Source organism: Leucopleurus acutus (assembly GCF_964270905.1).
Source record: "Leucopleurus acutus genome assembly, chromosome: 14".
Lineage (NCBI taxonomy): Eukaryota > Metazoa > Chordata > Mammalia > Artiodactyla > Delphinidae > Leucopleurus > Leucopleurus acutus.
In genome coordinates, this window is record NC_139156.1 from 30,268,243 (window position 1) to 30,292,940 (window position 24,698).

General features: G+C 45.6%; 2 protein-coding genes across 2 annotated transcripts; one reads left to right on the forward strand and one right to left on the reverse strand.

The window, feature by feature from the left end:
* The first annotated feature begins 1,562 nt into the window (after positions 1 to 1,562).
* Positions 1,563 to 7,459, forward strand: EXOSC1 (exosome component 1). Its single transcript, XM_082853926.1, has 8 exons — positions 1,563 to 1,620; positions 1,728 to 1,843; positions 3,651 to 3,725; positions 5,222 to 5,310; positions 6,095 to 6,128; positions 6,632 to 6,682; positions 6,812 to 6,896; positions 7,232 to 7,459. Exons 1-8 carry the CDS (start codon positions 1,590 to 1,592, stop codon positions 7,336 to 7,338), a joined length of 588 nt encoding a protein of 195 aa, XP_082710052.1. The 5' UTR covers positions 1,563 to 1,589; the 3' UTR covers positions 7,339 to 7,459.
* Positions 7,460 to 11,170: 3,711 nt separating this feature from the next.
* On the reverse strand, positions 11,171 to 18,324 carry PGAM1 (phosphoglycerate mutase 1). The gene is made up of 4 exons (XM_082854077.1): positions 18,082 to 18,324; positions 13,916 to 14,190; positions 13,045 to 13,225; positions 11,171 to 12,256 (listed from the first exon to the last, which is right to left on the reverse strand). Exons 1-4 carry the CDS (start codon positions 18,218 to 18,220, stop codon positions 12,087 to 12,089), a joined length of 765 nt encoding a protein of 254 aa, XP_082710203.1. The 5' UTR covers positions 18,221 to 18,324; the 3' UTR covers positions 11,171 to 12,086.
* Positions 18,325 to 24,698: the final 6,374 nt, after the last annotated feature.

A 24,698-nucleotide genomic window follows, 5' to 3' on the forward strand; every position in this document is an offset into this window, starting at 1 on the left:
AATGAACTGGAGGGATGCTGAAGTGGAAAGGCTGGTCAGATGTCTATCTGTCCTACAAATAACAGCAAGGACACTCCTGCCAACATGATAACGCTAAGTAAGTGTCTACTGAGAAATGAAAACCATTGTTAGAATCATAGCACTCAAGAGCTAGAAGTCATTTTTAAAAACTAGTCCAACCAGAAATCAACCCAAACATGTAAGCCAAAAGCTTGTAGGTGCAGAGCTAAAGATCAGATTTGTGTAAAAGAAACCTGAAGCCAAGCCCGCCACACCACTTATTTAGTGGGGTTTGGGGGATATGGGAATGCCAGGGAAGAGATATGTAGTCCATGGGACCACAACTGAACATTTCCTCTCAGGAAATTGAGGTAAAGCAGAGCTCAAAAAATTGTGTGTGGTAGGGGCGAGGGGTGGTGATGGAAGTGAACAGGGCAGGAAATAGAGCACGCACAGTTTCGCTATCACCCCCAGCACAAGCTCTGAGCACTCTGATCCCTCAGTAGTAGCCACTTAGTGACATCTGCCACCAGATCAGAGGGGACGGCAGGCCACAGCATCCCCCTCTTCTCAAGGGTCTAAGTCACCATCTCTTTCCCAAGGGGAAACCGTATATGAGGGACATAGGGGTGGGAGTGGGAGTACACACACAGATTCCAAAGCCACCAGAAGGCAGAGGAAACTGAGAAGAAGGTCGACAAATCTCATTTGGACAAAGGCTTTCTCAGGATGTTTACAGCCTCAAGCAGCAGATGTCAATCATCAGTAAGAGCAGCATTTTATTCATGTGCAGACTTCCCTTCCAGACTAACATGCTCCACTTGACAGGATCCGACAGCAAGATCGGAAAGCTGCAGTTACAGAAACCGGGGAAAGGTTTTATTTCTCAAAAAGGCTGGCGTGGCCAAAGTATGATGGGCAGGAAGTAAAATAACTTGGGTACCGGTTTGGTCTCTAGAGACACTGTACAAGTCAAATCCTATCTCTGGGGCTGAGTTTCCAAATCTGTGAAATGGGCGAGCTGGGTGGGCTGACCTTCCAATTCCGCGCCTTAAGGCTGCCCGGAGGGTGAGCTCCGCCCGGTTCGAGGGCAAGGCCGTGCAGAGCAGGAACTCACAAGGCCCCAGAACAGGGCCCGACCCTAGAAAAAGGGAAAGGACCGGGCAGCAAAGGCCGCGGCTTCGCTCTTACCTGCCACCGGCCGACTCCCCAGTCAGCCAAATCGAACCCCGCAGCCTCCGCCGCCGCTCACTGCCACCCCCTCCAGCTCGGCGCCCCGGCCCGGCCTGGCTCAATCCAACCAACCATGGCCCACAGCCCACAGCTTCACCCTCCAGCCCCGTACCCGCCGCCCGCCCATCCTTATCCGCAAGCGCAAGCGTAAGCGCAAGCGCATGCGGGCCGGAGATCCGCCCCCGGTCTCGTCCCGGGGTAATCTGGGAAATGGAGTTTACATCTCAAGGAGGCGCTCCCGGCGGTCACGTGATAAAGCTCACCAATTGGCACGCTTCTTACTGCGGAACTGCACCTGGATGTTGGCCAATGAGAGGTCGGCTTCATTTTCCTCCGGACTTGGGACAGGGGCAGTCATGGCGCCACCCGTGAGGTACTGCATCCCCGGTAAGTCAGCGGTGCCCAGAGCGAATCCTGGGCAGGGACGGAGGCAGGAAGGCCCGACGACCAACAGCTTCTGCGGACCCGTGGCTGATGCAGCGTTTTTTCCGCAGGCGAACGTCTGTGTAACTTGGAAGAGGGCAGCCCCGGCAGCGGCACCTACACCCGGCATGGCTACATCTTTTCGTCGCTTGCTGGCTGCCTGATAAAGACCAGCGAGAACGGCGCGGTAAAGGGGGCGGCTTCCCCTCTTCTCCGTCTCTGCCTTTTTCTTAGGCTGCCTTTGATTTCGCAGTTCTTAGGCAGGGGACCTGCGGGCGCGTCTTCAGTGCCTCGTTCAGTAAAAGAAGTTGGTCTCTTAAGTTTGAACAGCTGTGGTCCCCGCTGCCGGGCACTTAGCCATCACAGAACAGTTTTGTTGGTCCGGCTTGGTTGTGTTGCTGACACTCGGGGAAGCAAGTTGGGGGAAGAGTGGAGGCGAGCTCAGCCCTGCAGTGAGCTGAATCCTGTCCGAACGTCGCCTACCTCTCCGACTTTGTCTCGCTCCGCTACCCGCGCCTCACCCTCTGCTATCTAGTAGTACTGGCTTCTTTCGGTGTCGCCAGTGCGCCACAGAGCCTTTGTACACACGCCGACTGGAACACGCTCCTCTCTTCCTTAGCCTATTCAATTCCTACCTACCCTTCAGATAGCCTCACTAGTATCACTTTCTCAGAGAAGCTGTCCTAGCCACTGGTCGAAAAAAGTTTTGTTTTTGTCTGTTTTGTTGAGCACTCACAAAGAGCTGTATTCTTCCCTTTCTAAGCACTTAGCTCAGCATGTAATTAAACACTCAGTTATATCAATAAGTTCCCCATTAGACCCTTCTCCCGTAGACTCCATAACCGCCGCGCCTAGCACAAGATAAATGCTCAGTAGATGTGTGTTGAATGCATGAGTAATATTATTCTCCCTGGTTCCAGAGGCTGATCCACGATTAGCTCAGGATCAGATAAGCAGTTCTTGAAGGAGCAGCTTAAAGGAGCGTAGTAGAAAGAGGATTCAGAGTGAGAACACTTCAGTATTGACTAAACCTTGATTCTGCTTTAGATAAGAAACTTAAAAAAAAAAAAGAAACTTAAACTCTCTGGTTTTAGGTTCTTCCTCATCTATAAAATGAGAGACTTTTTATTCGATCAATTTGGGAATTTCCTTAGGATTTGAAAGTTTGTTCATTACATAGCTATACATATAGCTATCTATGGAGCATTTTCATGTGCCAGGCACAGTGCTGACCTCTAGGGATGTTGTAATGAGCCAAATACACATGGTCTCTTATCGGGGGCACAAACACAAACTGTAAGCAAATATATGCTCAAATGAATGTATGCTTACAAATGTGATTCCTGCTCTGAAAGCATATTACGGGGTACCATGAGAACATGTAATAGGCAAACCCACCCTAGTCAGAAGTGACATTTAACCTGAATCTTTAACCTGAATATTTATATTTATCCTGAATAAAGGATAAATAAGAGTTGAGTGGGTGAGCATAAAGAACAGGTTGAATAGAGATCCTGAGATGGGAAGAAATTTAGTGAATTCATGAAACTGAAAAAAGGCCAGGAGAGCTGAGGCATAGTGAACAAGGTGCTATTATGTATGCTATTATATAACATTTATTTGGAAATTCTAGCCTGTCCAATAAAATGACAAACAGAAAGAAAGGTATAACTTTGGAGGAAAGAGTCACATTATCCGTGATTACAAGCAATATAGTTGTATGCCAAAAAGCTCTAAGAAAATCACCAGAAAACTTAGAACTCGTCTGAAATGGTTAGATTATGTCTTCTAGCAGCTTTCTTCCTGTGGCCCCTTGGCCATCCTATAGCCTAAAATGTCTAAGGCTTTCTGCTCTGGACTGCAAATGAATCTGTAGTCCACCTGCACTTGTGACCTCAACTGTGGCCCATGGCATTCCTATATTATTCTCAAGCCACAGACACTTTTACCCAAGACTTAGCAAGGATATTCATGTTTTATTGTTCTCTCTGTAGCTTCCTGTCATATCTGTGATGAGAGAAACAGAGTCCCAATTACTGCCAGATGTGGGAGCTATTGTAACCTGTAAGGTAAGTTGGTCCTAACCTCCCTGCTTAGGATACTGTCCAATGCTGAAATAATGATCATTGTAGAGCTGCACTGTTCAATATGGTAACCAGTAGCCACATATGGCCATTTAAATTTAAATAAATTAAAATTAAACAAAATTTAAAATTTATTTTCTCACTTCCACTAGGTACATTTCAAGTGCTCAGTAGCCACAGGTGGTTGGTGGCTGCCATATTGGTCAACACAGAATATTTCTATCATCACAGAAAGTTTTACTGGACTATGCTGGTCTAGAGATTTCTAGGATAATGATCAATGAGGTCAAGTTCAAGCTTGCATAGTTCTTTCACAGAGCTGATTCCCTGAGTTTGTAATTTTTTACTTTTGTCTGGGAGACGGGCACCAAAGGGTGATAAGGAAGCCCTTTTTTTTTTTTTTTTTTTTTTTAGTATTTATTTATTTGGTTGTGCTGGGTCTTAGTTGCAGCAGGTGGGCTCCTTAGTTGCAGCATGTGGACTCCTTAGTTGCAGCTCGAGGACTCCTTTAGTTGTGGCTTAGCTCCTTAGTTGTGGCAGGCAGGCTCCTTAGTTGTGGCTCACAGGCTCCTTAGTTGCAGCATGCGGGCTTCTTAGTTGTGGCATGCAAACTCTTAGTTGCAGCATGCATGTGGCATCTAGTTCCCCAACCAGGGATTGAACCCGGGCCCCCTGCACTGGGAGCACGGAGTCTCAACCACTGCGCCGCCAGGGAAGTCCCAGAAGGCCCATTTTTGAACAACTGAAGCAAAACTCTTTCTGCAGAGAAACAAAAGATTTGATAGTCTTTGAGGGAAAGTACACATTAATGCGGTACTGGTCAGTAACTATAATATATCAGTACTCCCTGCCCATCCCCACTCTCTGCCAGTTAAATTAACTTGCAGCTCTTAGTTTTTCTCTATAAATTTCTCCAGCAGAAAATCTATGTGGGGATTCCCTGGCGATCCAGTGGTTAGGACTCCGAGCTTTCACTGCTGAGGGCGTGGGTTCAATCGCTGGTCAGGTAGCTAAGATCCCGCAAGCTGCGAAGCATGCCAAATTTAAAAAAAAACAGAACGGGAGAGAGAATGTATGTGTTATTTTGAAAATAACTGGAGAGGCAGTGATCTAAATATTATGCAGCAGCTGAAATGGAGACTTAAATTCTGTTCACACTACAGGGCTCATAGTAAGATCTGTTAAAGGTCTAGCTAGATTTGCTATATATTATAAATACCCTTGTGTATTTATGTTAGACTTGTATATTTTTCAAAACCTATTCCATCTTATTTGATTTCCACAGTAACTCTATTAAGTGGCCAGAGTGGCTCTTATTCCACTTTACAAATATGACTTATACAGGGATAAGTAGGAGTTAACTTGTCTTAAATTCTATACTTAGTAGGGTTGCTTGGACCAGAATCCTAGTTTATTCCCGCCTCCTTCAGCTGACAACGACTAATACTCACTCTAGTGCTGCTCTTTTCTCTATTGCACAGGTCTCTAGCATCAATTCACGCTTTGCCAAAGTACACATCCTATATGTGGGGTCCACACCGCTTAAGAACTCTTTTCGAGGAACTATCCGGTAAGAAGTATTTTTGTCTTCATATTTGCCTCAGCACCTGGAATGAGGTTAGGATAGAATGGGAGCCTGGAATTTTTAGGAACAATTACATTCTCTATTCCTGCCCATTTCTCTCTTCCTTTGTGCTTTGATTCTCCCCAGGTAGTAGCCAAAGAAAACGTTAAAACATGTGAGTTAGGACAAAAGGAAAATATTAATGAGATAGGGCTTTAAATAAAACAAAAAGGGTTGAGCTAAGCTGGAGATTAGCATTGTAGGGATGATTCATATCAAACAAAGTAGAAAGCATTTTAAGAAGTACCTTTCTTTCTTGAATTTAATATCAATTAAACCCAAGGAGTGTAAAACAATAAAAAGGGTAGTGGGTGAAATGGTAAATTTTTTCCTATGGGTTCTTGAGAAGGGACAAACAATTCTCGTGAGCTAGATAATTTAACATCTGAGGCTCTTTCCACCGTCAGGATTCTGTGTTGTTCTGTGGTGCTTCTGTTCAAGCTCTCCTAAGGCAGTGAAGTTCCTTATCCTTCCCAGCTAAATCTGATCCACTTTTCTCTAGTGGGAGGTATTGATACTGCTGCTCTGTGTGATCCAAGAATGGGAAATGTGGTTTTCTCCTCCAGGAGAAGACTAGGGATACATCTTCACCCTGCTCCTCTGGGTGGCCGCTGGGTCCCCATTAGGACTTGTTCTCTCTGCTGTTGTAGCTCTTTGTCTGCCAGGAGTCTGCAGGATAATTCTTTCTCACAGATAATTAACCTTTCTGTTAATTCTTTTTTCTTTATAGCAAGGAAGACGTCCGAGCTACTGAAAAAGACAAGGTTTGTTGGTTGGTTCTTTTTTTTTTCATGGCTTTAGGAATCTCAATCCTTTTAAATTATTCCAGTGAATTTGAAAGGTCTATGGAAATGTGGAGTCCAAGGAATTTTAAGGTGTTCCCTTCTGGAAGGTGTGGAATTCACTTCACTGTCCCTTTCCTCTTCATATCATTTTTGTTCACTTTGTTGACCAGAGAGGGGCTAGTTTACTCTTTGCCTTTGAAGCCACGTATTTATTCATTGCTGTTTCCTCAGACTTACTCTGGAGCCTTTCAGAGCAACTATAGTACTTTTGTCCAAGCCAGATTCCTGATTAGGTTACTGAGTTCAAAATCTTTCATTTATGTGATGATGCCACAGAAACAATAAAAGTTGTTGATTGACTTAAGTAGTGATGACTTCTACCCTCTGAGATTAGAAGTTGACTGGTTCTGCCAGGGGTGTTAATAGTTTCATGTAGACCTGATTCGGAGCTTTCACTTAACACTCCTGTTCTTTCTTTACAGGTTGAAATTTATAAGAGTTTCCGCCCAGGGGACATTGTCTTGGCCAAAGTGGTATCCTTTATTCCCCTCAGACTTGTAGTCCTTTGTCAAAAGAAGAAATGGAAGTAGAGAAACCACTCAAGTGGCTATGGGAGGGATGGCTTATAACTCTGTTTTCCTTTACCAGTGTGATGTGACTAGATCTCCCTAGGTGATACGCAGTCCAACTACCTCCTAACCACTGCTGAAAATGAGCTGGGAGTGGTGGTGGCCCACAGTGAATCGGGTGAGTTTGTCCATGCTTCCACATGCTTACCTTTACCTGGGAGCTAGGGTTTGGGATTAGTCCATTGTTTTCCCTCATTTCCCTTGTTTTTTAATTATCTAAAAAGCAATACTAGTGTAGATACTTACTACTGAGATTAGAATGATTCTCCTTATATAATCTAAGGAAAAGAGGCACTCACTCCATAAATCAGTGGAATAAACAAGGTTTTTTTCTGTATGAGGTGAGGTTCACTAGGCAGCTTGGTGACACTTCAGTTCATACCCAGCTGAAAAGAGAAGGGTCTCAAGCAAATATTTGGGGTCCCATCTCCAACTCCACCTTTTCCCTTCCAGGTGTCCAGATGGTTCCCATCAGCTGGTGTGAGATGCAGTGCCCTAAGACCCACACTAAAGAATTCCGGAAAGTGGCCCGAGTACAGCCTGAATTCTTACAGACCTAAGAAGCCACACTTTACCCCATGCATAGGAGTAAGCTCTTTCCAAGAGTACATGTGTGAACGTGACATCAGGGTGCTGTTGTCTTCATTCAGGCACCTGGGGCTGGCCAGCAGCCACCTCTAGAAAAATCTTACTCTATAGGCAAAACATTTTTCCTGTGAATCGTTCAGTGGATTTCATCCTCTTGAGTGATAAATTTCTCTTTTGGAGGCACCAGCAAACCAACTGTATGATGGTGGAAATAGCCTGTTCTTTCTGACAGTCTTATAAATATGTATTTTTTGCTGTGAAAAAGAAAACATTTTTATGAAAAGAATTTTATGGTTTCTATTATATTGAGTAGGGAAAAGAATCTAAACAGTGTCATGACATTTAGAGCAGGGTCTTGCCTGGTGGCACCGATTAACAGACATGTGTTACGTGCTTTCTTGCTCTAGACAACGCCTAATTGCCAATCTTTTTTGTATATTCTGTTGTACATACTTTTGCTTATTGAGTACTTGCTATGTGTCAGGCACTAGGTTAAGTACTTTATATACATTTCCTCATTTAGAGAGATTATGGTTTAGTGAAAATTATGGGACACATGTGGTGATTCAGGTAGCATGTTAGTAATTCTGAAAGTAATTTGGTAAACAAAGTATTACTGATACAGTAGATACTCCAGGAAATGTTAAATCTGAATTGAAAAGAGGTACAGAACACTATCATGTGAAGTGGCCAGGAAAGGATTTGTAACATGAAGTGAGAGGAATTAAAGAACTAAGATAAGTGAGGTGAAGATATTCAGAGCAGAGAGAGAAGCCCAAGCAAAGTGCAGAATCAGGAATGTACACACAAGCTTGAGGACAAGCAAAGGATGAGGGTTAAGCATGGGGAGGTTGCAGAGAGAATGAAAGGAGAGATGAATTATGTCACTTCTTGAGATGTTATTAGGGAGCCCATGTCTTCTCTGTGAAGTGAGAATGGTTGGGGTAAGGTTTGGAGTCATCCCACCTGGGTTTGTGTCCTCTCGTTGCCTTAAGCCGGGTTATACGTTGAGTAAATTATTTTTATTTCTTTAAGTCTGTTTCCTCATCTGGAATAGTATGACCTCATAGGATTATTATGAGGAAATGTATAAAAGTGGTTAGTACATGCCAATATTACTGTTATATATTATTGTTGTTATTATATAACTGATTGCCTTCTATCAGGTATCTACTAAATGCCAGGACTTAATGCTAGATACTTCAGTGTAGTTTGTATTGATATAATCAGTCTCCTATTGATAGATATTTTTAAACTTTTTTTCTTTTACAGACAGTGCTGCAGGGAAAATCCCTATACCATATATCTTTGTGCATGCCTATGATTCTTTTGCAAAACAGATTCCTAGCAGTATAATGCTGAGTAAAAGAATATGCACATTTAAATTTTTGGTTAGATTCTCCCTTATTGCCTTGCAGAAAGATGCTACCAATTGATTTTCTCAACAGTGTTAGCCATTTTACTTACGTTATCTCTGAACTTCACAGTGACCCGGAAAAGTAGCAATTATTTCCACATGTTACAGATAAGTAAACTAAGGCTTAGAAAAATTAATAAATCTCACAGACATCAAGAGGCAGAACAGTGTTCAAACTCAGATCTGTTTTACTGTAAAGCCTGGGCCCTTCCTTCTGTACCATGGTGCCTCATTTTTCCAAATATTGAACAGAAACTTCAGGCATGCAATTAGAGGCTCTCCAAATTGACATTGGTTAATTAATTATATGTGCTTGTTGGACATCATTCATTCATTATATAAATATATTTGAGCAACTCCTCTGCCCACCACTGCTCCAGGAACTAGGGAGTAAAGCAGTGAACATGATAGAATCCTTTCCTTGTGGAGCTTACATTCTAGTTGGGGGGGACCATTGGTGGGAGGGGAGACAAATGAAAAGTAAACAAATACGGAAATGTTATAATTTCAAACAGTAATTTTAAAAAGTGTCATAAAGAAGAACATTTGAAACAACTGGGTAATGGCCTTCTGATTTGCTGCGAACCAGGTTAGATTTTCTCACCCTTAACCATGCAATATTGTATTACATGTTTGTTAGTTGTGTGCGTGTCTCCCCTACTTACCTTAGCTTTAAGGGCAGCATGCTGTCTTCTCTATCTTCAAATCTCCAGTACCTGGTACTGTGATTAACACGTAGCAAATGCTCAATAAAAATTTTTTGAGCGTACTCATAGCTGACTGAATAGCTATGCCCAAACAGTGATTGATATGTAGTAATGGTGATATTTGTTAATCTAGAGACAGGGAGGATATACTTTCTGTGCCTTGGAAAAGTGGTTCTCAGCCTGGGTTAGGTGAACTTCAAAATTGCCTGTAAGTGGTAAAGGGGTAGCAGGGGGAGTGCAGGGGAAAAAAAGACTGCAGGTGCCCTAGCCCTGCTTACGAATCTCATGGTTGAACCTGTGGGTGTTAAGGGTTTGTTCAGCTCCACAGGTGATTCTGATGTGCTACTCTGGCCAAGAGACACTGTCTTGGAGGGATAGTAGTTGTTGGCCTCCTAGCCATAATGGTAAATGAGGATGGCTTTCTGTTATTTTCCTGCCCATAAGGCAGGAGTTCTAGCCAGGAGTCTAAGTTGCAAGGAATGGAGACTGCTGTAAACTCAAGTGATGTCAGGACATAGAGTAGTAGTAATCAAAGCTGATCCAGCCTGATTTGGGTGAAGAGCACTTGATCAAACAAAATTACCAACTTCTGGTCTAAGATTCAGTACCAGCTAAGTAAACTAACATCCCACCAGGCTACTGGAGACTTAAATTACTAAAGGTCTTCCTAGGATTAATGTGTAGATCAAATAAAAAACTAAACTTGAAAAGCAAGATGCTTAAAAGTACTTAAATTTTAGAATAAGAATCTTTGATTTAATTGCAGTAACATTCATCTGGGTTCCAGTACTTAGTAGTGTACCTTCTGGCAAGTTTCTGTTATCGTTTTCAGCATGTTTCCTCTTCTGTAAACTGGGGATACCAGCCCTTTCGGAGGCTGTCAAGATTGGAGATTATGTAGGTAACGTACTCACCCAATGGCTAGCATAGAGGCACTTCATAAGAGCTTTAGAGATGGTGTTACTTGCTCCTACTAGAAGAGAAAGGCATTATGGGCTTTCTCATGTTCCAGTGATCTTTTCAAAGGCCTTAGAGAAAAGGTAAATGTGAGTAGTGCCCCTTCCCTATTACGTATATAATTAGTCGGCCCTCCCTATTCATGGATGTGAAACCTGTGAATACGGAGGGCCAACTGTACTACTTAGTTTTACATAAGGCACTTTAGCTTCTGTTAATTTTGGTATCCACAGGAGTCCTGGAACCAGTCCCCCACTGCAGATACCAAGGGATGACTGTATATCCCTTTTCTCCTGCATGTGTAACTTTTGAGGATGTTAATTAGTTGACTGATAGGGTTAAAATTTTAGGGGCCAAAAAGAAAGGTGTGAATCAAGTTTAAAAGTTACTAACAAAAAAAGGGTTGGCTTTTTTAAGTCTAGTAAACAAGCATTTACCTTACTCTAAAGAGGGCATACTAGTTTCAGAATTTGATTTTCCAGTGTTCGGTACAGCACCACTGAGCAAGAGCTGTAGAGAGGCAACAGGAATACAGAGTTCAGCTCTCCAACACGGAAAACCCAATGAGATACATGATACTTGGACCAGGCTATGTAAAGTTGTGACTGGTTGTCCTAAAAGCTCTTAATCTGTCATACAAGGACTTGGGTAATGAGAGACATTTCAAGTTGAATGTTTGAGTTGATTTCCTCAGATAAGACATACCACACATGACACAGAAAATATTGCACATCACTCCTTTATCATACTGACCTGGAAAAAAGATTTACTACAGTTATGCTCAAATGAGTACTGGGCCTAAGTGGTGGGCCAAGCAACTGGAACATGGTTCAGAAATCAGGCACAGTGAAAGACACACTTGGATGTGATCAAGAGGCATTCCGCTGCCATAAAACAATAAGGTGGGGGAGGGATTCTAAAACACACAGCAGGATGAGCTCCTACACCTTAGAAGTCAAGAAGCTTAAGTGTAAGGAATGGCTCATTTTCTGATGACCACATGTGGGAATATTTCAACCGCCACTAGAAACCCCAGAAGGGTTTTTTTTTTAATTTATTTATATATACATATAAATTTTTCTTTTGTAAAAGTAAATGCAACACATAAACATTCAGGATTGATCCCAATCTTTTGGAGTCAGGGAGGAAGTGTTTGATTGAATCACCATGCAGGTTACATTCATCTTCCACTGGAATGACTAGAGCCCCCAGTCACCTGAACAGAACAGTGCCCAGCTAGCCTCTGGGAACACAAATAGGCACTCTTGCTTCTCCTCATTGGTCACACCTTGGCATGGTTCCTCCCTATCCCCTACTCAAGCAGGTCCTTAGTAATAAACAAGCCACTAGCAACGCCCCGCCCCAGTTACTACCTCTCAACGCTCTTGGATAAGTCTTCCCTTGGCTTGGACTGAGGTCCATGTCCCAGACGTGCCATTCTGACTAGACTGTATGAAGGGAGTGGGTGCAAGAGAGAAGATGGCTAAAATGAAATTGGGAGCCACTGCTCCCCATCCGCAGCTACAGCTTAAGATGCCTACAGATGTCGTCAGTGTGACGTGTGCAGGGGAGAGGTGCAGAGGAATGGATGGGCTTGGGAGGAAGGGTAATCCTTGGGAAAGTAATCTGCTGCTCGACCTCACTTCTTGGCCTTGCCCTGGGCAGCCACAGCCTCCATGGCTTTACGCACGGTCTCTTCATCACCCAGGAACTGCATTGGCTTGATGGGCTTCAAGTTCTTGTCCAATTCGTAGACAATGGGAATGCCAGTCGGCAGGTTCAGCTCCATGATAGCCTCCTCGGAGAGACCTGAAAATACACCCCACTATGATCAGTCAAGCAAGATATGAATCCACAGACCTCTCCAGCGTTGCTATTCATTCTCCGGGTGGGGAAACAGGTCCTCCAAGGACTTTCGTAGGAACTAAAACAAGACAACCTTTCTGGTATTTGTCGTAACAGTAATGATCTGTGTTATAGTAGGTCGCTCACCCAAGGAATGCCCTCGTAGCTTATTTCTCAGTCACTGAAAAGCAAGAAAATGGATGAAAGGTATGTCTCCCAAAGTGAGATCTGGAAGCCCATAGTAAAGCTGGACTATACATACCTCAAATGTCCTATGTAGTCCATCCAGGGTGCCAAAACTCAGCACATCTGGGCCTCTAGGCCCTTGGGTGAACAATTTAAGATGCAAACTGAGATTCATCTGTGGAGTTGTACCAGGTTGTGATTAAGAAGGATTTTTATCAGCAGTTTCGACTGGTAATCCTAGTCTAGAGGTGGGCATCTCAAACTTCCATGTGTATCTGAATTACCTGGGTGATAGATGCATCTTCTCAGTCAGGTCTGAAGTGGGACCTGAGGTTCTGCATGTGCAATAAGCACCCAGTGGGGTCTGGCCGCCTCTGCTTATGCAGAGGATGCTTTGAGAGACAAGGATAGAAAGTGTGTTTCTACTAGGAGACAATCTGGCCTGTCTCTAAGGCTATCAACATGTCCAGCCCTTTCCTGAAGGTCTCCTTCGTACTAAGTAAGTCCAGATTAGTGACAGTTCTGCTTTAGCCCTCTTTGAGGGCCCCTCTGAAAAACGTACATACCCTCCAGATGCTTGACGATGCCCCGAAGGCTGTTGCCATGGGCTGCAATCAGTACTCGTTTCCCCTCCTTGATCTGGGGAACTATTTCTTCATTCCAAAAGGGCAGAGCTCTGGCAATAGTGTCCTTCAGACTCTCACAGGAGGGCAGCTGATCTTCAGTGAGGTCTGCATACCTACGATCCTAAACAACAAAAAATCCAAGCGTATCAGTTATTACCAGTTGCATCCATTCTGCCTATTTCTCATCCCCTGAAGGATCAAAGTGATGGGTGAAAGTCTCTCACCAGGGCACTGAGAGCTTGGGAAAGGGGATAATTATTATCCTGCCCCTCCCTCCCCCATTACCCTCTATAGGGAAGACTGACAGTTCAAAAGAAACATAACTTAGGAAAGGAGAAAAAAAAGGTAGGCTACAAGGCTCTAACCAATTCACTTTATCTTGCAATTGGCTTAGGAAGGCCCTATCAGCTATGGATGGGTTTTTTTAAAACATGGCAGTAGATGTAAAAAAGATATATTCTTTTTAGATAAACAACATAAACTCTTAACTAAATCTTTTAACAAGTGGAGGTCATTCCTTGGAGAAAGGGGACTACAATTAACTATTTTAGGGAATTCCCTGGTGGTCCAGTGGTTGGGACTCTGTGCTTTCACTGCCGAGGGCCCAGGTTTGATCCCTGGCTGGGGAACTAAGATCCCACAAACCCCACAGCCAAAAAAAGAAAAGAAAAGAAAAAAACAAGTAACTATTTTATCATAAATTAGAAACTCAGTGGGTCTAGGCAGACCCTAATAAAAGCTAAAAGAGTGAAGCCCAGATTCTAACACCCTAGTCCTGGGTGGAGCGAGCCAAACCTCCATTTGTCCATACCTTACTGATGTTGCTGTAGAAGGGATGGTCGGGCTCCATCGGAGGTGGTGGGACATCATAGGAGCGCCTCCAGATCTTTACCTGGGCCTCACCGTGCTTGGCAGCAGTTTCTGCCTTATTGAGGCCAGTCAGACCCCCATAGTGTCGCTCATTAAGGCGCCAAGTCCTCACCACTGGCAGCCACATCTGGTCAATGGCATCCAGCACTGTCCAGAGGGTCCGAATTGCTCTCTTCTGCACTGAGGTGAAGCAGATGTCAAACTCATAGCCAGCATCTGGAAATTATAAGTTCAAAGTGATAAGCTAATCAGGTCCACTCTAGAGCAAGAATTCTTTCTTTCTTTTTGGCCGCACCATGTGGCTTGTGGGATCTTAGTTCCCCAACCAGGGATTCAACCCGGACCCTCGGCAGTGAGAGTTGTAACCAGTGGACCACCAGGGAATTCCCTAGAGCCAGAATTTTCTTACATATAAATTTCGTCATGTACAGACAACCCAAATGAAAATTATTTGGCTAAATATTTTATTTTGTACACCCTAGCAGGAAAAACAATATTCTGCCTTCGGGGAAGATAAAATCTGTTGATTTATGTTGCAGTTGACAATATACTTCCCAGTGGTTCCCCAATAATTCATCTAACCCAAGGCCCAAATGTACTGTCAACCAGCTAACCTGAGATCTGGGCTACTTTTCCTAATCCCCAGAGTGCTGTGCTTAAGCACACTTTAAGAATTTATTTGCTTTAATTCTTTCAAGGTAAGGATTCAAAAAACTTGGAATCTTTTAATAAATATAATAGTTAGTACTTATAGAGAGCTTACCATCCATCTGTCAGGCACTGGACTGAGTACTTTGTATGTGTTTTATTTAGTCTTCATAACAATCCTATAAGGTTACATCATTACAACCCATCTTACCAGGTGAAAATAGAAACTAGAGGAGTTAAGCAAACTATCCGAGCTCACAGCTATTACACAAAAGAGATTAAAACCCAGGTAGTATGACTCTAAAATCTAACTCACAGGGGACTTCCCTGGTGGCGCGGTGGTTAAGAATCCACCTGCCAAGGCAGGGGAAATGGGTTCGAGCCCTCATCTGGGAACATCCCACATGCAGCGGAGCAGCTAAGCCCACGAGCTACAACTACCAAACCTGCACTCTAAAGCCCACGAGCCGCAACTGCAAAGCCCACGTGCTGCAACTACTGAAGCCCGTGCGCCTAGAGCCCGTGCTCTGCAACGAGAAGCCTGTGCACCGCAGCAAAAAGTTAGCCCCCGCTCGCCACAACTAAATAAAGCCCGAGCCCAGCAACGAAGACTCAACGCAGCCAAAAATAAATAAATACATCAATAAATTTATTTTTTAAAAATCTAACTCATAACCACCACCTCTAGCTATCTCCATAGTTTGCTAATTTCTAAGGATCCTGATGTTTGTATTTTAGTTAGAACTGTCACTTCTGATTGATAATTATTAACATACTTCAGTCCTCTCTACCTCTGGTCTAGGAGAAATGGGATTTTGAACTCTCAACAATCAGGACACAGCAAGAGCTCTTAGAGGATGCTGGTAAAACTAGTTTGTTGCATGAAATTATACCTTCCCTAGAGTATTGGAAATCACATCACAACCTCTTCATCCACAGTTCCTTTCTGCTATCGTCAAATTACCTCACTACCCAGAGAATATAATCTACCTACGTCAATTGTTAAACCAAGTTTAAGAGAAGCCACTCATTGGAGAAAGAGCAAATGCTGTGCACTGTCTGATGCATTTGTAAATGAACCTCTCCTCCATACACAGCAGTTACTGAGGGGTGGTATCAAGTTATATTGGCCCAACCAGTAAGTTACAACTATTTGTCTTCATGTTTCACAAACGATTATTCTCCCTCCCACTTCAATGGGGAGATGGTCCTTTCCTTAAGTAGTGGACCAGGAAAACATTCCTGTTTTCTTCCATGAGGCTACAAGGCCCTCTTTGAAATTCAGCACAAACTTCCCTGCGCATTGCCTCATGTTGAGGTGGCCAACAGTAATTAATGAAATGTGAAGTGAATTTTCCTGCCAGCCGTTCAACTGAGAATAAGGCCTGTAAGAACTACACTGATAGGGGAAGGGAGAATTAATCACCAAGAAACTCACCACAATCCACAAGGGAAAAGACACAGATTTCATCACTAAGGCTCACTGACAAGTGCGAGTAGACTCACTTACCATCCCCTCCCTAATCTTATGGGGAGGAATGGCTCCCCAATAAAAGGGAGTCACTGGGAATTGAGTATCCACAGTGCAAGCCTCAGCTCCCATGCTGAAAAGCTGTTGGTGGTTTCACTGCATTTTCCACTTGCAATGGAGTGCTGCACATTGGATACACAAGTCAGTCCCCGAGGAAAAGAGCAGTTCCCCTTACAACTCTTAACAGAGAACTCTAAATCCTCTTCCTTCAACTTGGCCATCAAACAAAAGCATAGTCTAGGCCACTTCCAGGGATGGGGTTAGCTGGTGTTGTGCAGTGTGGACTCCATCCGCCCCCCAGGAGCAAGACGGCATGGGAAAACTCAGTTCTTGGTAGCTTCCTCCTGAAATCATTCAAGATTTTATAAACCCTATAATACTTAAAGCCCTAGTGAATTTAATGTTATTTTAGGTCTTTTACAGTATTAGATTATTCATATGGTCTTCATCATTCAGTTTTTGCTTTTGGTCTTTCACTTTTTATTTAATCATCTGTGATGCCCCTAAACAGTTATTAAAATTTTAAATGGGATTTCTTTTGAAACTAATGCTACTAACATTTACTTAAAAACTGAAATAGGGTCTGTTATTTTAAGATATTACAAGTTAAGGCATTTGATCAGTCTTAGAGGACAGCTGCAATTTGCTTTGTCCTAGGCTAGTCATCAGCAAACCACCACAGACCCATACAGTTCTTCCTGCCAGACAGCAGGAGGGAAAATGGCCTCCTTTACCAGCACTTTCCCTATCCTGGCCTCTCCTAACCGGTATGAGGTCACACCAGGCCATCCCAAAGTATTCACACACATCCCCAGCAGGATTACATTTCCCATACTTTCCGAACCTTTGCTTCATTTCTAAAGGATCTACAGTGAAGGCAAGAAGCTAGAGAGAGCAAACTGGGGCCAAATACCTGATTCACATCAGCCAGGAATCAGTGACCCTTTTTAATGGCTGCTGCTTTGTCCAGAGGTTAAAAGGGAGCAGGGAAGGATTGGTGGAAGCACCTCCTCGGTCCAGAGACGCTTTGAATTGCTGGCAGCAGGGAATGCTTCCTTATTAGCGCTTCAAAATCACAAAGAGCTGTCTGCCAGCGGGGGCAAGCCTGGGTAAGCCAGCTTATCTCATTGCCACTTCCACCTTTGCCCATAACAGCCTACCAGTTCCTCGCACTTACCCGGTACTCAACCCCAGAACAGAGGCCAGGGCGGCAGACTAGGAATATGATGTGACCTTGGACAAGTCATCTTTCCAATCCTCACTTTCCCAACTAGAAAAGAGGGCCAGGGAGGGATGGGAAGGAGGGGAATAAAACCTGTATAATTTATAGGGCTGTGAAGAGGATCTACTCAAATCATTCATTTACTCAATTACATTTGTGGACGCATTTTGGACACAGGATTTGCGGAATGCTGGTAAACAACATTCTGCACAAGCACGTGGATGTCTTTGTACCTAGAACCCTGCTGGTCGCCCCCCGCCCCGCCCCGGCCCCGGGGGCCGCGTCACTCCCCCGCAGCGGGGAGAAGCATGTGGCCTGCCGCTTCACCAGGATCCCCAGCATCCTCCTGAGTAGGCTTGGTTATAGCTGCTGGAAGACACCGGGCATCCCATTTAGCAACCCGTCCCCGAGTTACTAAGTGCTCGGACTAGGAAAAAGGGGACTTTCTCAAGGCTGTGTCGTGGAGAGCGCAGTAAGCTGCGGGGCTACCGCCCGGGTCCTCTTCCTGGCACTGCCCCTCACACTCCGCTGGGTGACCTTGAGCTAGTCGATCCCCCACCCTGGGCCCATTTTTTCAACTGTAAAATAAACTGTTGGAGAGAAGGGGCTCTCCGGGGGGGGCGCGGGGGCGGCCAAGCGGCCCTCACCCAGCGGCGCCTGCCCGAGCCTTCGCAGCCCCCACCCACTGCCCCGGCCCTCTCCGCACCTCGCAGCGCCTGCCCACCGCGCTTCGCCTCCTCGTGCCCGGCCGGGCTCAGGTCGGCGTCGTACCAGCCGCTGAAGCGATTCTCCAGGTTCCACGCGCTCTCGCCGTGCCGGATCAGCACCAGCTTGTAGGCGGCCATGGCTGCGGCTCGGGGTGCGGCGCAGACTGGGGCTCACCGAGATTCCGGAGTCGCGGCCCTACCCCGGCCGCGCCTGCGCGCTCGCGCTCCAACGGCCCGCTCCCGCTCACTTGCTCGGCCAAATCTTTCCACTGGCTCGGGGGCCGTCATCCGCCCGCCGGATGTACGCATGCGCCCCGTGCGGACGCTGCAGCCGCCAGGGGGAGGGGGCGCCCTCCAGGACGCCAGGGCGCATGCGGCCTCCGTCGTCGGCTCCGTGTCCGCCGCGGTAGTCACGGAGCGCACGTAAGCGCCGAAGGGAGGTGGGGCCTTCGGGCTGTTCCCGGTTGTGCCCGCTGGCCGGAGTGTGGTCGTATTGCCGTTATTCATAAGCCCTTCGTTGTAATCAAATGGTCTTTTATCATTTGAATCGCGCTTGGCTCGGCCAGGTCACATTTTCCCATCCGTACGCAGGGTGTGATTCACACACCTGTGTTCCAGTCTTCACTCTTCCATTTTATTCGCTTTGTATCTCGCTTAACCTCGCTCAGCCCCATCTGTAAATGGACGTAGTAAATACTTAGCTGGTGCCTATCTACCTGGAAGGTGCTCAGTAAATGGTGGTTGTTTCTATCTCATTTCCATGGACACTGATCTCCATAACGACACGGGTTCTGACTGCTGGTTCGAAAGCCACGCTCTTTATCTAACACACGGCCTTCTAGTTTCTCACAGCCTCTGGCCAGTGCTTCCTGGACCAACCACAGTGAAGCAAATTCTAGGCCGATCAAACACTCCAGGAAGAGAAGAGTTACTGCCTGTGCCTGCCCTACACCCAATCACAGTTTCAGTATCTGCTTTATCTGGACAGCTCTCTGGTGCCCATGCCCCTTTTCCTGGTTTATTTCAATCTAGCCACTCTATTGAGCACCAAACATGAATCAGGCAGTGGGCTAGGGTCAAAGATGGGTTGAATGTGTTTTCTACCCTTCATAGCAGGTGGAGTGCAAATAAGACCCACATGGAAACAGCTAACAATGAAATTGTGCCGTGTGCTATACTTTGACAGATTATAGAAAAATTTTTAGCATGCACTCGTAAAGCACCTACTACATGCCAGGCAGTGTTATGAGTGCTTTACAAACATTAACTCATTTAATCCTCATATCCTCATGATGATCTTATGAAGCTAGTACTATTGTGTCCCTATTTACTGATGAAGAAACTGAGGGATGAAGTAATTTGTCTAAGGTTATAGGAACCAAGATTCACGCCTAGTATGGCTGGCTCCCAAGTCCACACTTATCTGACCTACTACTCTCTGCGGCCTCCACATATTTGATGCATTTTAGGCATTTATTGACTTTGAAGAGTGGGAAGGTTTTGAGAGGCAGAGAAAAGGCACTTTGGGAATGACATGAACCAAAATACATAAGACTGGCTTTTAGATATGTCATCTACTGTTTGTGAAAGTTTAGCGTGTCAAGTGTTTTAATGTATTATCTCAACCTTCCAGCAATTCATATAATATAGGTACTATTATAGCTCCATTCCACAGATGAAGAAACTGAGGCCCGGGGAAATAATTTGTCCAAAGTCACAGCTCGGAGCAGAAGTGAAGAAGAAACCAAGACTCAAACCCAGGCAGTGCAGTGGCCTACTGTGCACTTTAGCCACACCTTCCTCCTCTGCAGCTGGGAGAAGATGGAATTCAGTGACCAGGAAGGTGACTGGGATGCGGTCCAGCACTAAAAGCTGCACTTGGAGCTTACAGTCTCCCAGGGCTGCAAAGCAAGCTGTCCTGGGAGGCTTCCTTGTTCAAGCTCCTGGCATGGCCCACATGGGGGACCTTGGAAGAATCCCTCTTTGGAAGTTCTCCCTCTGGTCATTCCTTCTGCTTGGTCATCCCAGTACTGATGCCCAGGCCCTCCCAGGGTTTTTCACACCAGCAAATAGCCATAAATAATAATAATGTATTATTAACATATTAATAATAAATACTATTAGCAATGTGATCAAGAAGACAAAAAAGATTTAATGAGGTACCGATTTAGAGCATATGAATCTGAGGGTCTATGGACAGATTTTCTCTCCAGGAGGATGCCTGGTAAGGGATCCCTTGCCCACTGGGATTGGAACTGAGCAGATAACTAGGATACTTTGGGCAGGAGGCCAAGGGCTTCTGTGCCACCAGCCTTGGGAAAGAGCCCGGGAAGTCCTACTTTATTGCTTTCACCAACCCCCTCTGCCTCCAGAAGGGATCTCTCATCTCCTTGGAATTCTGAGGAGCTCTGATAACTCACAGCATATCTACCTTGGAGCATCAGAGATTTTTTTATGTATGTGTCAGATCCACTCAACTAGAAACTCCTTGAGGGTGGGTACTGCATCTCTATTTTATACACCCATACACAAGCACTAAGCATGATGCCTTTGCCCATGGCCAACTCCCTGAGTGTCCTTGAGTGTCAGAGCTAAGAGAGACCTTGATAATTCTCCACTGCAAGTCCCCACCTCCAGCCACCTCCAGTCCACATGTAACAGATGAGGAAAGTGAGGTGAGCCTTTCAAAAGCACAGGAGATGAGCAGGGGACTGGGTTCATAAGTGAGAAGTCAGAGGTGATCCACGGAGAAGGGCCCCAAAGTTGGGGCTTGCTGTGTCAGGGAAAGGCAGGAGCCTGGAGAAGTCTGGAAAAGAAGGGGGCTGGGGGGAGCCACGTGAGGACTGTGAAGGCTTTGCAGCTGGAAGCCAGAATTCCTGGGCAGAGATTGGGATTCATTCAACATCTACCACAGCATCACAAATCTGGGAAGAAGCTTAGAGCCTATCAAACCAAGATTTCTCAAATGACAGTAAAGGGTAAGGATAAACCAGTGTATGTTGCCCTCTACTACTTTTTTTTTTTTAAATCTTAATTGTTATCTCTCCTGAACACAAGACACACAGACATTTGTCAGGGCTGATCCCTGGGCCCTTCTAAAGAAGTGGGCGGATACAGGGGCGCATTCACATAACCTGAGAACCGAGCAGTGTGAAGGCTCTGATCACAGCTTGGGGGCAGCTTGGGGAGCAGCCTGAGGGACCCACTGCACAGGGGTCCAAACAGGTCACCTCCTTCCCTCCCTGCCCGGCAGGGAGCAACTATGGCCAAATAAGCCCTCCTTCCTGCCTGGCGCATGCGGGTGGGGGCCTGTGCTTCAGAGCCTTCTTTACTCTCATCTCCTGGTCAGGACATTCATCAGTGACAGCTCTCATCTCTTCCTGGGGCCCCCAGCCAACCTCTAATCCCTGAACTCTTAGGGCAGACAGCCTCCCTTCTAGCTCAGTGCTCTAATTCCTCAGGCCTCAAGGAAATCCCCAGGACTCGAACAGCTTCCAACCACCAAGCATGTTGGTTCAGCTGCTACGAAAACTCAGATAATCAGTGATCACAGCCCTATTGCCCCCGCTCGTCCCTTAAAATACTAAAGGCCTCTCTCAAGCTTCCCTTCCCATTTATTTTTTTCTGCAGAAGGGTAACGCCCTTATCAAGTACCAAACATTCAGTGAAGGACCCGATTTAGAATCCCAGTGGGGTGAAGCGCGTTTTCTGCTGGGTGGAAGGTGGGGCGGGCGGCTGCTGTTCAGCCCACAGGACTCCCCATCAGGACACCACGTCTTTATTTGTTCAACATCTTGCAAACTCATCGCGTGATGCTCAGATCTCCCCAGCTCAGCTGGTGCCTCAGGAGGAGAGGACTCCTGCCTTGGAAGGTGAGCCCAGATGATTGTGGCTCATGTCTCAAGACTCTGAGCTTCTAAGAGAGGAAGCAGGGCTTCAAGGAAGGGTAAAACACATGCTTCACAGCCTTCTACAGTTGCCATCTGAAGATAGAGCTGGAACTGGCTGGAACTGGCTTCCTACAGCTCCCCTGACAAAACCCTTTCTTCTCCAACCTCAAAACCCAGCTTCAGACTTGAGTGTCCAGCCCAGCCATAATAAAAACCCTTCTCCCGGGATTATGGAACTCTCAGTCTCTGAAAAGAAACCACCAGGGGTGCATGGGGTCCTCTGCCTCTAGGCCCTGTGTGTGAGAACTATGATGATAAAAATGCTCAAAACAGGGCAATAAGCCAACCCGTCTATTCTCCTTCACATCAAACTGTTTTCCCAGTTTCCCAAACATAGACTACTGTTTCTTTGGATTAAATTCTAAGTGTAAAACAGACATCTCATTAATTTGAGATGTCTGTTTTTTGTGATTAGCAGTAAACTTTTGATGTTTGACTACATGGGTTTTTTTTGGGGGGGGGGGTTGTTTTTTGTTTTGTCTTTTCAGCAAACACGATTATGTATCCTGGCTCCACCCTTACCTTCCCAGAGCAGTTCCTCAGAGCTATCTGAGAGGCTGTCTCCCTGGCTATAGTCCTCAGTAAGGTGCCCAGATAAAATTTCATTCACTCCTAGGTCTTATTTTTGATTTGACACGTGACGTTCCCCCAGGCCGGGACCTTCCCCTGCTATACAACTAATTTCTCTTGTCCCTTATTGGGATCACCCCAGGCCCAGGATTTGGAGGGAGAAGACAGAAACTGGACCTTATTGCCACTGCCTGGACCAGGCAGGTGTCTCGCCCCAAACAGCCCCTAAATCCCTCTGGAGATTTAACCCCTTGAGAAACATGGTCCATCGGTAAAGTAAAACGCCCCTGTGGGGGAGGGGTGAATGGTTTAAGCCAGCTGTCACTTGAGGGAAAAAAAGTTCTCATACCCCAAAGACTGTCCTGTTGCCATGGCAACAAGTAACCACCCCAAAGGGTGTTAAACCATTTAAGCAATGATAACTCATCTCCCTTTAATTGAACAATGACAGTTTGCCTCAGTGACCACTCTTCTGTAAGCCAGCCAATCAGCAACAGCCACACTTCAGTTCACCAACCAATCCCTAAACTCCCCCTTCTCTAAGCATGCCCATCACTGACCTTCACACCTCCCAGCACCGCATAGAGGGTCACTTCCCTGCTCCACTCAAGGAGACTGCCCCACAGACAGTGCTCTGTCTTCCTGAAGTAAGTCAGAGATTCAGCTTTTTGTTTCAGCTATTGAGAAGGGGTGTCTTCCATAGACACCCTCCACTAATATTCTGGAATGTCACCTCTCTGGGAGTAATTTTTCCTCCTTTCAAGGGCTATTGATAGTCTCTATGATGTCTTGGTTAATTAGAAAAAGACCAACCCTTCTTCTAGACAGGCTCCAATGAAGATGGGATTTCAGATCCCTCAGCTGGGAAACTGAGCAGTCCACAGTCTGCACAACTGCACACTGCAACCCTGCTCATCCCTCATAACTGGTCAGTCAGTGAGTGCTGCCCATTCCACCTCCTAAATATACTTTTCAATCTGTCCTCTCCTCTTTGCTCCCACTGCCACTACTTTGGTGTCAGACCTCATTCTTTCTTGCCTGTACTGGTGCAGTAGTCTCTAACTGGCGCCCACCTCTAGAGCAAACATGTTATGGTACCCCTAGCCTCTGTGCCTTTGCAGCTGCTGTTCCCTTGGCCTGACCCATACCTCTAACTTTCCTTTCAGGTCAACTTCAAGTCACTGTGCAGCTCCAATGTCACTGCAATGGACTGAATGTTTATGTCCTCCCTAAATTCATCTGTTGAAATCCTAACCCTCAATGTGATGGCAGTAGGAGGTGGAGGCTATAGGAGGTGATTAGGTCATGAGGGCTCATGGGATTAGAACCTTATAAAAGAAAGCCCACAGTGTTCCCTTGCCCTTTTTGCCATGTGAGGACACAGCAAGAAGACAGCAGTCCATGGATCAGGAAGTGGCCCTCACCTGACACTGAATCTGCCTGTACCTTGATCTTGGGCTTCCCAGCCTCCAGAACTGTGAAAAACAAATTTCTGCTGTTTATAAGCCACCAAGTTTATAGTGTTCTGTTATAGCAGCCCGAATAGACCAAGACTGTCACCTTTTACCTGAAAGCTGTCCCTGACTCTCCTCTGAGGCCTGCCCACACCCAGCCGGGCTCGGGGCTCCTGTCCTCCTGGGTGTACCTGGATGATGGCACTGATCATCACCACCAGGTGTTTTTGCTGCCACCCCAACCAGCGTGCGAGTGCTGGATGTGAGAACTAGGCTACTTTCATCTCTTTGTAACCAGCTGGTCATGAGGAAAAGGACTTGAGAGAAAAGTAAGTTACAATTCCAACTCTTCCATTTAATGCTGTTGGGAACTTAAGCAAGTTACTTGACTTTCCACAGCTTTGGTTTCTCCATCTGTAAAATGTGGATAACGATGTGAAAGGAAAATCAAAATGGAGTCAGTGTTGCTAAGACAGCACTCTGAAATGGAGCTGGGAGGCCTTTGAGGAAGTGTGACTTATGCATGTCTAGGCCTGGATAGAAATCTGACCTTTTGAGCACTTATTACCTTAATGCAGGCATCCAGGACATCTGCCCAATGTTCCAGAAACTCAAGGTATTTATCAGACCCTTACCCTAAAG

Bases quoted from the DNA above. Each gene is read 5' to 3' on its own strand.
- EXOSC1 (XM_082853926.1), top strand. From the start codon at position 1,590: ATGGCGCCACCCGTGAGGTACTGCATCCCCG. The intron at 1,621-1,727 runs GTAAGTCAGCGG...TTTTTTCCGCAG, and splicing joins CGTGAGGTACTGCATCCCCG to GCGAACGTCTGTGTAACTTG. The intron at 1,844-3,650 runs GTAAAGGGGGCG...TTCTCTCTGTAG, and splicing joins AGACCAGCGAGAACGGCGCG to CTTCCTGTCATATCTGTGAT.
- PGAM1 (XM_082854077.1), bottom strand. From the start codon at position 18,220: ATGGCCGCCTACAAGCTGGTGCTGATCCGGCACGGCGAGAGCGCGTGG. The intron at 13,226-13,915 runs GTATGGACAAAT...TTTGTTGTTTAG, and splicing joins TCTACAGCAACATCAGTAAG to GATCGTAGGTATGCAGACCT. The intron at 12,257-13,044 runs GTATGTACGTTT...GTGTATTTTCAG, and splicing joins CATCGTCAAGCATCTGGAGG to GTCTCTCCGAGGAGGCTATC.